General features: G+C 41.6%; 3 protein-coding genes across 4 annotated transcripts; 1 reads left to right on the top strand and 2 right to left on the bottom strand.

Moving 5' to 3' along the window:
• Positions 1–42: 42 nt before the first annotated feature.
• On the bottom strand, positions 43–9,004 carry zgc:195245 (uncharacterized protein LOC565483 homolog). 2 transcript variants are annotated; one of them, XM_021565759.2, is made up of 5 exons: positions 8,850–9,004; positions 4,929–4,968; positions 4,541–4,712; positions 1,285–1,429; positions 43–991 (listed from the first exon to the last, which is right to left on the bottom strand). In XM_021565759.2, exons 1-5 carry the CDS (start codon positions 8,979–8,981, stop codon positions 887–889), a joined length of 594 nt encoding a protein of 197 aa, XP_021421434.1. In that variant the 5' UTR covers positions 8,982–9,004; the 3' UTR covers positions 43–886. The 2 variants fall into 2 exon arrangements, with proteins under 2 accessions (XP_021421434.1, XP_021421436.1); XM_021565761.2 differs by lacking the exon at positions 8,850–9,004 and adding an exon at positions 7,586–7,845.
• On the top strand, positions 8,936–10,599 carry LOC110491916 (protein kish-B). Its single transcript, XM_021565763.2, has 3 exons — positions 8,936–9,074; positions 9,380–9,511; positions 9,764–10,599. The coding sequence occupies exons 1-3, from the start codon at positions 9,065–9,067 to the stop codon at positions 9,844–9,846; spliced, it is 225 nt and encodes a 74-aa protein (XP_021421438.1). The 5' UTR covers positions 8,936–9,064; the 3' UTR covers positions 9,847–10,599.
• A 1,566-nt stretch (positions 10,600–12,165) lies between these two features.
• On the bottom strand, positions 12,166–13,812 carry c16h1orf194 (chromosome 16 C1orf194 homolog). Its single transcript, XM_021565757.2, has 5 exons — positions 13,619–13,812; positions 13,358–13,474; positions 13,003–13,118; positions 12,735–12,850; positions 12,166–12,376 (listed from the first exon to the last, which is right to left on the bottom strand). Exons 1-5 carry the CDS (start codon positions 13,694–13,696, stop codon positions 12,306–12,308), a joined length of 498 nt encoding a protein of 165 aa, XP_021421432.2. The 5' UTR covers positions 13,697–13,812; the 3' UTR covers positions 12,166–12,305.
• Between the last annotated feature and the right edge of the window lie 545 nt (positions 13,813–14,357).

The following is a 14,357-nucleotide window of genomic DNA, read 5'->3' as shown; positions in this document are numbered from 1 at the left end:
GATTCTAGAACACAAGGGTTATTGAAAAAGGAATCACTGTAATCCTGGAAATCTTTATTGTCTTCTTGATAAACACATTGCTTAAAAAGAAAAGGAGCAACAAGAACAGGCAAACAATTCATTTAAACGAATAGTACTAATACCATCTGTCATTGGTGGTTTAGCTATGAGTGACAACTAATGCTTTAACGACAAAATCGAGAGTTCCAGTCACTGTCATGTGTCCAATAGTGGAGTAACCTATACTTAATTTATGGACTTTGAAAGAAATAAACAAACCCAAAAATGAACACACTTACACGTTGACACTATGCTGCTGTAAACCAAGTGACTGACTTGAATGCATACTTCAAAACAAAAAGTGTTTCTAGTAAAATAATACAAAATACTTAGAAAAATAATGACTCTATTCATAAAGAACAAAATATTTGTCCTGAACATACACATAATTTACAGTAGACCTATGCGCTTTCACTCACATTCTCTACATGAAACCTATTGACCAGTTCCTACATTGAAACCTATTGACCAGTTCCTACATTGCTTTACATTTCACACATTTTCTTATTTTATTCTTTATTTGCTTTTTTCACAAAGTATAAACAGTCCAGCAAGAGATGCATATCAGTCCCAGTAGTAGTCTTTTTCAGTAACTTGCTGCAGTGAAGTTGACCCTCATCATATAGCTGTAGGTTATGGGGCACAGTGGAGGTTGGTGGAGGGTGAAACAGGAGGGTGGTCGCATTGTAATGGCAGGACCATTGTGGTGAGGGAGGCGTAGAAGTGCAGTCTTTGGACTCTTGGGTGTAGAAACGGGCCGCAGCCAGAGCCTTTGTGGTGGGAGGCTGCGGGGGGTGATGGGAAGGGACAGAGCATCATGTGGCCTTCATTGCCCAGACACCTGTGTGCGCCTCAGGTTGTCCTTCACGCGAACAAACTCAGGGACACCTTTCTCCTGCTCCTCTCGACGCCTGATCTCCTCCTGCTCATACTGAAACACAAAAGTAGACTCATTTCAGACACTTCATTTGACATTTTATTAATTTATCCAGAGTGACTTACAGTAGTGAGTGCATCCATTTTATAACAACTTTTTCATACTGGTGCCCGATGAGAATCGAACCCACAATCCTGGCGTTGCAAGCGCCATGCTCTACCAACTGAGTCACACTGGATCCAGTAACTTTTTTCTTCTCAAACATGGTCATAGCCTATTTTTGTAAATACACCATTTGTTTATCCTCTTACTGTTAACTACATAGTGTGTGTGTGTCTGTGTACTACCTCCAGCAGTATCTGCTGTCTCTTGCGTAGTTCAGTCTCCAGTTCTAAAGGAGGCCGTAGAGCCAGTTCCTGCTCTCTATGCTGCTCCAGCCTCCTCTGTTCCAGGACTCGCTTCAGCTCAGGCTTCTCTCCCGGTAACAGGCCTCTATAAGGAGGCACAACAGACAACATATTCAGACATATTCACACTACTGAGCCAAGCAGGGGTGTACTGTGCCGGCCTGGTTTGCATCCAACATAGTTGCGAGACCATGCAGGCACAGCTTGCTCTGTGCTGTGCCAAGCGGTGCCATCATTTCTGTCTACAACGTGAAAAGAAAATATCAAAGCCAGAAGAGTACGGATCGAGTTGGGATGGTTGCGTGAAAAGGGTATGACATACACCGTCCTCAGGCCTCAGTGTATCACGTGAACTGTAATGTCACTGTAATGTCATTACAAGTATGTATGTGCCATGCCATGAGGCAGACAGAGCCATACATATAAATGAAAATGTATACACACACACACACTACAACTGGGAATAAAAGCACCATCATTTAGTTACCAATATGGTTTATCCCACACACAATTACACTACATGGACAAAAGTATGTGGACAACTGCTCTTCGAACATCTCATTCCAAAATGAGGGGCATTCAAATGGAGTTGGTCCCCCCTTTGCCGCTCTAACAGCCTCCACTCTTCTGGGAAGGCTTTCCACTAGATGTTGGAACATTGCTGCGGGGACTTGCTTCCATTCAGTCACAAGAGCATTCGTGAGGTCGGGCACTGATGTTGGACGATTAGGCCTGGCTTGTAGTCGGCATTCTAATTCATCCCAAAGGTGTTCGATGAGGTTGACGTCAGGGCTCTTTGCAGGCCTGTCAAGTTCTTCCACACCGATCTCGACAAACCATTTCTAGATGTGGAAGCACAGAAGATTCTAGAATGTCATTGTATGCTGAAGCGTTTAGATTTCCCTTCACTTGAACTAAGGGGCCTAGCCTGAAACCATGAAAAACAGCCGCAGACCATTATTCCTCCTCCATCAAACCTTACAGTTGGCACTATGCATTGGGGCAAGTAGCATTCTTCTGGCATCCCAGATTCCTCCGTCGGACTACCAGATGTTGAAGCGTGATTCGTCACTCCATAGAACGCGTGTCTACTGCTCCAGAGCCGATGCTTGGCATTGTGCATGGTGATCTTAGGCTTGTGTGCAGCTGCTCGGCCATGGAAACCCATTTCATGAAGCTCCCGACCAACAGTTATTGTGCTGACATTGCTTCTAGAGGAAGTTTGGAACTCGGTAGTGAGTGTTGCAATCGAGGACGATTTTTACGCGCTACGAGCTTCAGCACTCGGCTGTCCCGTTCTGTGACCTTGTGTGGCCTACCACTTCGCAGCTGAGTCATTGTTGCTCGTAGACGTTTCCACTTCACAATAACAGCACTTACAGTTGACTGGGGCAGCTCTAGCAGGGAAGATATTTGACTAACTGACTTTTTGGAAAGGTGGCACTATGACAGTGCCATGTTGAAAGTCCCTGAACTCTTCAGTACAGGCCATTCTACTGCCAATGTTTGTCATGGCTGTGTGCTCGATTTTATACAACTGTCAGCAACGGGTGTGGCTGAAATAGCAGAATCCACTAATTTGGCCATGTAGTGTATCTGCACCATTAATTTTGTTTATGCATTGGCAGATGTGATCTTTCTTAAAACTTTTGAGACGTACAGTGCATTCAGAAAGTACTCAGACCCCTTTACTTTTTCCACATTTTGCTACATTACAGCCTTATTCTAAAATTGATTTAAAACATTTTTTTTTTCAATCTACACACAATACCCCCATAATTACAAAGCAGTGTCGCTGCAGAGCTATTTTCAGGTCTCTCCAGAGATGTTCAATCGATTTCAAGTCCAGGCTCTGGCTGAGCCACTCAAGAACATTCAGAGACTTGTCCCGAAGATACTCCTGTGTTGTCTTGGCTGTGTGCTTAGTGTCGTTGTCCTGTTGGAAAGTGAACCTTCATCCCAGTTTGAGGTCCTGAACACTCTGGAGTAGGTTTTCATCAAGGTTCTCTGTACTTTTCTCCATTCATCTTTGCCTCAATCCTGCCTAGTTTCCCTGTCCCTGCTGCTGAAAAACATCCCCACAGCATGATGCTGCCACCACCATGCTTCACCGTAGGGATGGTGCCAGGTTTCCTCCAGACGTGACGCTTGGCATTCAGGCCAAATAATTCAATCTTGGTTTCATCAGACTAGAAAATCTTGTTTTTCATGGTCTGAGAGTAATTTAGGTGCCTTTTGGCAAACTCCAAGCGGACTGCCTTTTACTGAGGAGTGGCTTCCATCTGGCCACTCTACCATAAAGGCCTGATTGGTGGAGTGCTGCAGAGATGGTTGCCCTTCTGGAAGGTTCTCCCATCTCCAATGAGGAACTCTGGAGCTCTGTCAGAGTGACCATCAGATTCTTGGTCACCTCCCTGACCAAGGCCCTTCTCCCGCGACTGCTGCGTTTGGCCGGGCGGCCAGCTCTAAAAAAGAGTCTTGGTGGTTCCAAACTTCTTCAATTTAAGAACGATAGAGGCTGCTGTGTTCTTGGGGACCTTCAATTCTGCAGACATTTTCCTTCCCCAGATTTTTGCCTCGACACAATCCTGTCTTGGACAATTCCTTCAACCTCATGGTTTGGTTTTTGCTCTGACATGCCCCGTCAACTGTGAGACCTTATATAGACAGGTGTGTGCTTTTCCAAATCATGTTCAATCAATTGAATTTACCACAGTTGAACGCCAATCAAGTTGTAGAAACATCTCAAGGATGATCAATTGAAACAGGATGCACCTGAGCTCAATTTCGAGTCTCAGAGTGAAGGGTCTGAATACTTATGTAAATAAAAATGTCTAAAAACCAGTTTTTGCTTTGTTGTTATGGGGTATTGTGTAGATTGATGAGGGGGGGACAATTTAATCTATTTTTAGAACAACACTGTAATGCAACAAAATGTGAATAAAGGGAAGGGGTCTGAATATTTTCCAAATGCACTGTATAATAGAACCTTTAGTCTATTTCTGTGTATATTGTAATTGTATATGTGAGTCTTTATTTCAAGTTGGTCCTTTGTAACTCAGTTGGTAGAGCATGGTGCTTGTAATGCCAGGGTAGCGGGTTTGATTCCCGTGACCACCCAATCGTAAAATGTATGCACGCATGACTGTCGCTTTAAATAAAAGTGTATGTTAAATGGCATATATTATTAACCAACCGTTTGGTGCTGAGCAGTAGTTCGCGGTGCAGGTCGTGGTGGCTGGGTGTCTCCACAGTGGAGCCATTCAGTTTCACCCTGGGCGGCTGCTGGGACTGGGTCTGAGTCCCCTCCGGGACCTCACTAAACTCTGTAGACTGCCGGGACAGGGGCTCTCGGCACACATAGTTCTCTCCAGGAGAGGAAAGGGTTCATTATTTTTCAGATGATTTGGCACAAGTCTAGCCTGATTCTTGCCAGCTCTGTTGCTGTCAGAAAATTCCATAAGGAATTGACAAGAGAGCAAAAATGGACAGGAACTCAGGTTAGCACAAGTCAACTTGTACCATCAAATCTAGATCACATAATTAATGAATTGAATCAGTACTAGGTTTTACTATAGATATACCTTTTCGGTGGTGTCGAAATCCTGGCCGCTGAGGAAGCACCTGAAAGGTGAGGGAGAAGAGAGAGGAAATCATTAATTAACTCAAGCAGAGTATAACAAACATTGCACTGCATGTGGTCCTGTAATATGATGCAGTAGGGAACAACACAGCCACACCACATGGTACCAAGGATACGGTGTAAAAGAGAGAACTGATGAAAACACTGTCAATGAGCCACATAGTGGAATCTCTTTCAACGTTTGCTCCACATGCTATTTGATCACCATCTCCAGAATCTGCTGTAGATGTGTGTGTGTGTGTGTGTGTGTGTATTATTTTCCTATAGTGCAAAACAATATCCATCACAGAACACCTTTTAATCAAACAATATGCTAGGTAATCAAGTCGTCCCTTGGTTAATCAAGCTGCTTGTTGATTGGCCCTGTGGGATCTAGGTTGTGTAATTACATAGGTGCTACAAGAGGAAGTACCATCCCTGGCTAGGCTATTAACGCATGTCGTCTGTATTTACTCAAAGCGCTGTCGCACAGAGGGAGCCGATGGCTGACGACTGAATTATGTAACGCGTCTTATCACCCTTTCAGATCGTCAGATCTTATGAAATGTTTGGCTCCACCCTCCACCCAAGGTTGCCAAGGTTTCCCTGGCCCATTCTCAAGCTCATCATCACCACAGGAGCTTTAATGTCATCGTGATAACAATGCCATGTTAACTATTTTATGGCAAAAATCAACAAAAATGAGAGATCGTGGTACATAACGATGGATGTTTCGTCCTTCTCATTATACCCTGGAGGCCGATGAAAAGAAAACACCAAGCTATTAGAACTGAACAACTTTTGCAACTTTTTAAACCATGCCTTAATATAAAACTTGTGTAAGTCTTTATGAAGGTGAATGTATTGTAAAGTGTTACGATTGAAAGTACAGAAATGGCTACCACAGCTGGTGAGAGAGAATCAACTCATCATAACAGACTGTCCCTTCTAGTCCGCACACAGCAGAGCACATGCCTCTGCCAGCCACACCCAGTAGTTGAAATCAACTCTTGTTTGGAAGGAGGCCTCATGGATAGTATCATATTAACCAGCGGGCAGATGGCAGACTGCAGTTGTTGTGACTGGCCTTTCACTAAAACAGACAAAGTCAAAACCCATCTTGTTCCAGGCCACAGTAATGTCAACACTGCAGGTCTAGATTGTCTTGCGTGCTGGACTGATGACTCTGCACACATAATATGTTGGAGACAAAGGAGGCTGTGGGAAGTGACTGCTATTGGTCCTGCAGCCCATCAACTACCCAGCATGCCCTATGCTGTGCCAAGTTGTGCCTGCATGTCTGTCTATTGCCGCTTTTCGACTTTAACGTCGGTGTTACAATAGTGTATACACCCTTATGTTATACTACGGAAATTGTGTTTCCATAGCTAGGGCTGACAGTGAGGACTTGTAAAGAGAAGAGTCAACCTCTGCATAATCAAAACAGTTGCTTTGTAAGGTGTTAAAGTTCTTAAAGTTCACAGTTAGCCATTGTTATGTAAATTCCAGCTGGGAAAGTATCAGTGGCCTGGCTTTTGCCCTAAGTGAGAGCATGTCTGACGGAGCTATGGCCCAGTGCGACACGGTTGCAGGTCCACGTAGATGGAACTAGAAAAGTCTGAGCCTTTTGGGTAAAACACTGGTGTAAATCCTGCATGGAAATGTGCCATATAAGACATGTCACTCTATATTAAAGACAGTATGGTGCCAAGAACTATCCTCTCTCTCGCTCCCCCTCCCTCCCTCTTGGAGCCAGGTCCCAGCAGGGTGTTGATCTGGAAATGGAGGATTAAGAGGACAAAGCCGGGGACGGAGACTGGGACAGATCCAAAGTTAAGGACTGCGTGAATGCCAGTCGCCATCCAGACCAGTCCAATCTAGTCTACTGGTCTAGATTAGACCACTACATCAAACTCTGACACACATAATTCCATTTCATATCATTGTGCTAAATCACAACAACTATGTATTCATTTCTTGAGGTGACAACCTCTTAGATTGAATTTGTATCACTATATCATCAGTTTATGGTCAAACCAGTTCAATAAGAAGTTCGTCCCTTCTAGCTAGATTCAGATGACCCATTTTTGACAGCCCACTTGGCCACCTTGTGGCCATTAGTGGTAACATTATTATTTATTGTGTTGTTTAATTTAACCTTTAACTAGACAAGGCAGTTAAGAACAAACTCTTATTTACAATGACGGCCTACCCTGGCCAAACCCTCCCCTATCCCGGATGACGCTAGGCCAATTGTCCTTCCACACACTGTCTGTAATGGTCTATTACTGACTAAATATAGACACTGTAAAGTTGTTGCTCTGCCTTGAATATAACCCCATAAAAACATCTCAAATCCAGAAAGCAATGTCGTCCATCCATTGGACTAATGCATAATGAACATGGAATCCAATCTTTAAAGGACATTATCAATCATCATCATCATCACAGATCAGATACTTTTCTGTGTTGAACAGAATCAGCTGTTAACCATAGAAATATAACATAATTATATTTCTATGGTCACCACCACCTGTGACAGGTGGCCAACAGACAACCCGACATGACTGTTGAGCCTCCAGTTCAGACAGGAGTTCAGACGATAATAAATAGACTCACTTTCTTTGTGCTGTATGACCCGTCCATGGCACGATCGCCACAGTCCCCCATTTCTATCAAGCTACAAGATCCCCCTCTCTCTTATTCAATAGTCCATTGTCAAATGCCACACACCTCAAGACAAACAAGTGTCTGCTTCTTTCTGGCTTCCGAATCCAACATAGTAGTGCGGTCGCTGAGTAGAAGACTGCCTGTAGGTTACAGTTCAATGTCTTAACCTACCAGTTGTCAACACACAGTGGTAGTAGGCAACCCCTGTAATCCCGTTACGCTATTCAAGATTATGGTTGCATCCCAAATGACACCCTTATTCTCTATATAGTGCATTCCTTTTGACCAGGGCTCTTGTCAAAAGTAGTGCACTACATAAGGAATAGGGCACCATTTGAGACGCAAGCTAAGCCTCACCACTAACCACAACCCCCAGGGAGTGGGACGTCAGATTAGCTAATTGCCGTGGACATCAATGCTGCTTTTAACCACTCCAAATTACAAATGTAATGTATTGCAGAATAAACAAGCGGAGTTGCTATGCTGTTATTAAACCAAGATAACATGTCAGTCCTCTCAGCATCTTTGGGAATCTACTCCTTGACAGCTGAGCCCTTTAATGCTGTCTAGTAAATCTGACAACATGGTCTAAGGCCTTTATGCTTTCAAGTAAATTAATTAATATATGGTTGCTATTACTGTAGGGTGTTTTCAATAAGTCTAATACTGGAATGTTACATGAACCAACAGGCCGGGGGAGTAAAAGAGCGAGATATATATATATATATATATATATATATATATATATATATATGATTAGACATTCGGTTTCCCAGACACAGATTAAGCCTAATCTTGGACTAAAAAAACATCACAAATTGAGATTCTCCATTGAAAGCGCTTTTTAGTCCAGGACCAATCTGTTAGGAACACCATCCCTAAATGTGAATAGAGAGAGGTGGATTTTCCCACACATGGGGTGCATTTTAATAGTCTAAAGTGGCTTCCTCTTATTGTCTCCTTTCCTCACAGATCTGGAAACATCACATAGGTCCAGTTTAGCTCTTCAAATCAGTGCAGAATGCAGTTGGAAGTAGAAAAGGAAAAGATTCTACTTAGAGATGCACCATTACTGTACCAGATATGGAATAGAATGGTTTTGCAACTGGCTTTCGTGTGCTAGTGTGTCTCAAAAGCCATCAGATATTCCTACTACTCAGATACATGTAAATGTTTATCTGGTCAAACAAATACAAATGTCGTAGCTGCCTACCTTTGCTTCCAGTATTCCTTCTGTTCCTGTGATGCTGCTTGCTCGTCGATCCATTAGTCCTTCCTTTCCAGTAGCACTCAAATCGACGTATTTCGAGCTCCACTGATCAGCCTGTTTACAGAAGTCGCTCATGTATAACTACTAAACAAACGACAAGAAGCATACAGATACGTTACTGATTTTAAAAGCTTTGGCAGTAACCACAACCTGTGAAAATGGCAAACGGTATGCGACGCTTATTTTGGCATCATGAAACAAATGGAAGTACAGTTGCTTACTAACTTAGTTAGCTAACTAACTTTAGCCACCAGGAAGTTCAGGTGTTGTTAGCAAGCCAACTAGCTAAAGTTAGCTAATGTGGAGACGTGGCTCACAGCACAAGCCATTAATGTCAAAAGCCCTAAATGATATTCAAACTTGCTTGAAATGCACAATTCGGTAACTTTAGCTAATTTCAAAAACTGTACAAAACAAACATGTGAAATGTATACATCAATTTGCTATAATGCCTAGTATATTTCTCTGAACAGTGTATTCATTCGATGGTTTACTGGTGTTCGGCTTGCTGTTCATCTGCACGTGTGCTTACCTGAAGAAAGTGCCTCGAGTGAAGGGCTGGCTGCTGGCAGAGAAGAGAGGGGTCTGGGGGGTGTTCTTCAAAGGTATTTAATAGAAATAAGATGGTGCCTCCCAAAATAACATGCCAGAGATTGATAATTAGTCAACAGCGTTAAATCAGGCACCCCTAAACATATGCTTTCTAAAAGAGAAAGTTAAGCATGATTTCATTAAAAGTTCATGCATATCACTTGTGCATTTTGCAGACACCTCCACTGGCTTTTCTAATGAGTGTGAAATTTGATGTTTTTTACAACTTGATATCACCTTGATTGTCTTTGTTATTGGCTCAACAGCATCTGTGATTGGGACCAGACTTCATCTGACAGTGGCTCTATCCTGTGTGACCATGGCGTTCTATGTTCTCTTTCTAAAATGACCAAATAGGAGGCTGGACTGTCTAGTCTGGTCCCAGATTTGTTTGACAATGACAACAATGGATTTGGCAAGACCGCACAAACAGATCTGGGACGAGGCTACATGGACACTGCCGCTGAGCTTGGAACCAATGAACAATGTGGCGAGAAAAGAGGACGGGGCTACACGCTTTTGAAATGTGGTCTAATGTCTGTCAACACGCCACACACCCTTCACTTTCTGAAGTGAGATGTTTATTTTATTTGGAACAGTGATGAAAAATACACTGACTGACACAGAGATCAACAACATGAGTGTCCCCCTGTGTGCAGTCAATGGTCAAAATGGGGTGGTTAATATATCTCTTTCTGTTAATTCAAATGAAGGAGTTTCGAGATTTTATGTGGGGGGTTTTTGCAAGACAAATGGTACTGGTGTAAATATATTCCAAGTGCCTGTCTTGTTGAATTTACTGCCAGTTACTTGAGTGAAGAGTGAGGCTTCACCATTGTGTGACTAGTGCTGTTGGGGTTCAGGACTTTGGACTAATGTACCTACTACACAGGACCAATGTATAATATAGCCATTCATTTGACATGAAACATGACACTAATGATCTGAACCACATCTTAACATTTGCCAGTAATTTGTCCCTTGTTACAGTGATGCAAAGTGTATGTTTTTATAAGTGTGATTTTCTAAGATGTGGATGAGGGTGAACATGGAAACAAAGTGTTTCAAATATATCACAGTAAATAAATGCATTTTAACAATTTACAAGGTATTTATATATATGTACATTACCAGTCAAAAGTTTGGACAGGACAAAGCCTTTATTTGAGTTTTTATTTTTACAATTTTCTACATTGTAGAAGAATAGTGATGACATCAAAGCTATGAAATAACACATGGAATCATGAAGTAACCAAAAAAGTGTTATTTCATAGTTTTGATGTCATTACTATTATTCTTCAATGTAGAAAATAGTTCAAATACAGATTTTAATTTTTTTTAAATGAAGGCTACTGTACTTGAAAAGTTCTTGACATTTTCCGGATTGACTGAACTTCATGTCTTAAGGTAATGATGGACGGTCGTTTCTCTTTGCATATTTGAACCATAATATGGACTTGGGCTATCATCTGTATACCACCCATACCCTGTCACAACACAACTGATTGGCTCAAACACATTAAGAAGGAAAGAAATTCCACAAATTAACTTTTAAGAAGATACACCTGTTAATTGAAATTCATTCCAGGTGACTACCTCATGAAGCTGGCTGAGAGAATGTCAAGTGTGCAAAGCTGTCATCAAGGCAAAGGGTGGCTACTTTGAATAATCTAAAATCTATTTGGATTTGTTTAACACTTTTTTGGTTACTACATGATTCCATAAAGAAAACCCCTTGAATGAGTAGGTGTGTGCAAAATGTTGACTAGTACTCTGTATGTTGTGTGGTTTATTATAAACAAGCTAATGTAGGCCTACTCATTACAAGGCATGCCCACATTACCATTGATGGCCACACGAGGGCACGCTATTATTTTACTCCAACCTTTCTTTCCTCCGAGTTCCCATGATTCTCTGCGCTCTATAAATACAACAACGCCGTAGTACTGTCAGTTTTGTTTGAATGGTGTTATGTTTGTGCGTGTTGTGTGCCTGTGCGGCTGAATGAGTGTGTGATTGTTTTAGGTTTATAGTTCTACACAGTGGTCTGATTTGATCCGGTTGGGGTTTGACCTTGCCCCGATTCTGAAATGATAGTACCCGACATGCGAGCTCCTGAGGCAATGAGCATGAACTTCAGGGCTCTACAATAAATTGTGGTCAGAAGTGATGACTCGATCAGATATACTAGTGCCGAGGAGTTTTGTAGTTTTACCTCATTCTCCACACTGGCCAATGAGTATAACAGCGATTCTGATCTGCTATAAATTACTGCCTGAGACGATAATTAACACTGTTGTAGCTTCTTAGCCAACATTTTCTGGCTAGCTCGCAAGCCAACCCTTGTCCAGGCAAGCTAGATCACAAGTGCACAATTATTTTAGCCAGATAATGGAGTTAAGGACAAAAGTAGTGAGCGTTTATGGAGAGAAGGGAAACACGTGTGCCAGGTTAGTTTTATAACAGACATTCAGTGGTTCTACTGCTTCCTCTCCATTAAAAAAAAAAAGCCTGGGTGGCAACAAACAAACATTTGATCAGTGTGCAACCAAACAAACATTTGATCAATGTGCAACCAAACAAACATTTTGATGTTATAAGGTTCATACTTTCACACAACTGTTGGCTTCTGTGCTGAAAATGCAACCACCACTCAACAACTATGCTGTCAAAGTTAAGGAATGCTTATATTTTAAGATGTTTCAGCGACTTGAATACTTAAATATAGTAATGATCTTGTGTAGGGGGTAGTTCACTGGAAGTTCAGTGATGTCCATCGCCCACTGAGTGAGTTGTGTGACAGTATTATTAGGTGGAGTAGAATCCCCCGTCGTGCTTCCTGGAGTATCCCCTGTTAGTAGAGGCGTTGTGATGAGATTCTGTGGAGACAAAAAAAAAAAACATCTTATCATACATTGTTAGGGAAAATGCCCTGCCTAGGCTAGTAGAGAACTGATTTCACTCATACCTGGCCAGGCCCAGGGCTTTTACAATTAGCTCAGAACTAGGACAACAATATTTTAGGAGTCCCAGTAGATATGGCAATGGTCAAAAAGCTCTTAAAATAACCAGTCACAAGAAGTAGCTGAGATGACGAAAGATGTTCCTTTCACAGACTACCTGATTATAGATTGGATTTCAGTCCTACTCATCCTCTTCTTGCCTGCGTGTATTCGCTAAGTATTCGCTAATCAATTATTTATTGAACAAGTCATTAGGGTTGTATTGAAATCTTACCTATTGTTCCCTCAATGCTGTAGATGGAAGACTTCTGTGAGTTTAGCCATACTTTAACTTCTGTCTTGGTTTCACACAAGGGCGCTTCATGTTTTCCACGGTTCTTCAGAGTCCTCCTACAGAGTTAGTTTTACATTAGTTGAGTTAATCTCTTCCCGCAGCTTCTGTTCGGCACCCTATTCCCTATATAGTACAATACTTTTGACCAGAGCTCTCGACTACAGCAGCACCACAGTTGAGCATTCCCCCCCAGTTCCATCACACTCACCCATGGTCGTCAGTAAAAGTCTCCCTCTGGTATAAGGTCTGGTTCTTACTACTGAGGAACTCTTGGTGGTGGTCATAGGTTGATTTCAAATGGAAGTCTAGGCTGTCTTTAGGTGCCTTGGTTGGGAGAGAGTACAGTAATGTGATAGGTGATCGTTCTGTTTGTATGTCATTTTGTGATGTCAATTCTGAATTTCTTCAATTTCTGTAAAATGTGTGCATGAATCAGTCAAGTCAAATAAGTTTATATTGTACTAGCTAGCTGAATTTGGCTAGTACAACTTATTTTCATGTTGTCCTTTGTGTCAAGCTAATAATAGGCATAGGCCTATTATAGAGAAATAATATTAGCCTACCTGCCGGTCATGGTACCGGACATTCCTCCTAATGCTGGCTAGAGTAGCCCTGTCATTTAGACGACTCCACGGTTCGTCATTTTGAGCTATGTGAGTTGGTTTATCAAATGGCTCTTTCTGTTAATTTGGAAGGAAGAATGCATAGACTGATCAAATAGCGGAAATCATGTAGGCCTACTTAAAAGTAAAAACATATATATATATTTTAGGCAAAAAAAAATGCTAAATATCATCAGTGCTAGAGCTGCAATTTAGGCCTACCTGACATTGCCTTGCCCCAGTCAATGAGTAGTCGTTCTCAGTTTTAGGAAAAGGAAAGGGATCTCTCGTTCGTGGCATTATAAAAGCTCGAAATGTTACAATGTTGAGGATGATAAACACATGCTCTTGCAGCCGAATTGTATCCCCTTGTTTGTCGCACTAGAATGTTGACTAACTCACCATGGTTACTAGGCGATTCATTGTGACACCTCATCCGCATATATAATTTATTAAAATATTTACCTATTCCTTATCATTTGCAGAAATGTGAGTTTACGAAAGGTTTAGGTTTGCCAATTTTGACTAATGTAATTTATTGAAGGTATATAGCAAGCGCTATTCATTTACACAAAGACATCTCAAAGCGATGTGAAGCATCAACAAAAAAACAAGCGTTTTAAAAACAACATAATTGATAATGAGTTGATGATTAATGACTAGGATATTATTTATGGCAAACAATATTGTAATGAAAAATAAATATTAAAAAATGAGTGTACCCTGTAATATCACGTTCATGTTTCCTACTATGTAAACCCAACCAATTGCCGTGTCTTGCCAGGGGTTTCCAGTCCACTAGTTACAACAGCCACAAAGTCAAAATTGGCTATATTTCATATAAACAAAAATGTGCAAAAAACAATTGCCTAACATTTTTTTGTATAATCCCTGTTTACCAACAAATGGGGCCGAATAAAAATGCACAAGGCCTAATTTCAGTTGACAATATCGTGCACTT

The sequence above is a fragment of the Oncorhynchus mykiss genome, chromosome 16 (assembly GCF_013265735.2).
Source record: "Oncorhynchus mykiss isolate Arlee chromosome 16, USDA_OmykA_1.1, whole genome shotgun sequence".
NCBI lineage: Eukaryota > Metazoa > Chordata > Actinopteri > Salmoniformes > Salmonidae > Oncorhynchus > Oncorhynchus mykiss.
This window is presented reverse-complemented; position numbering and strand designations above follow the sequence as displayed.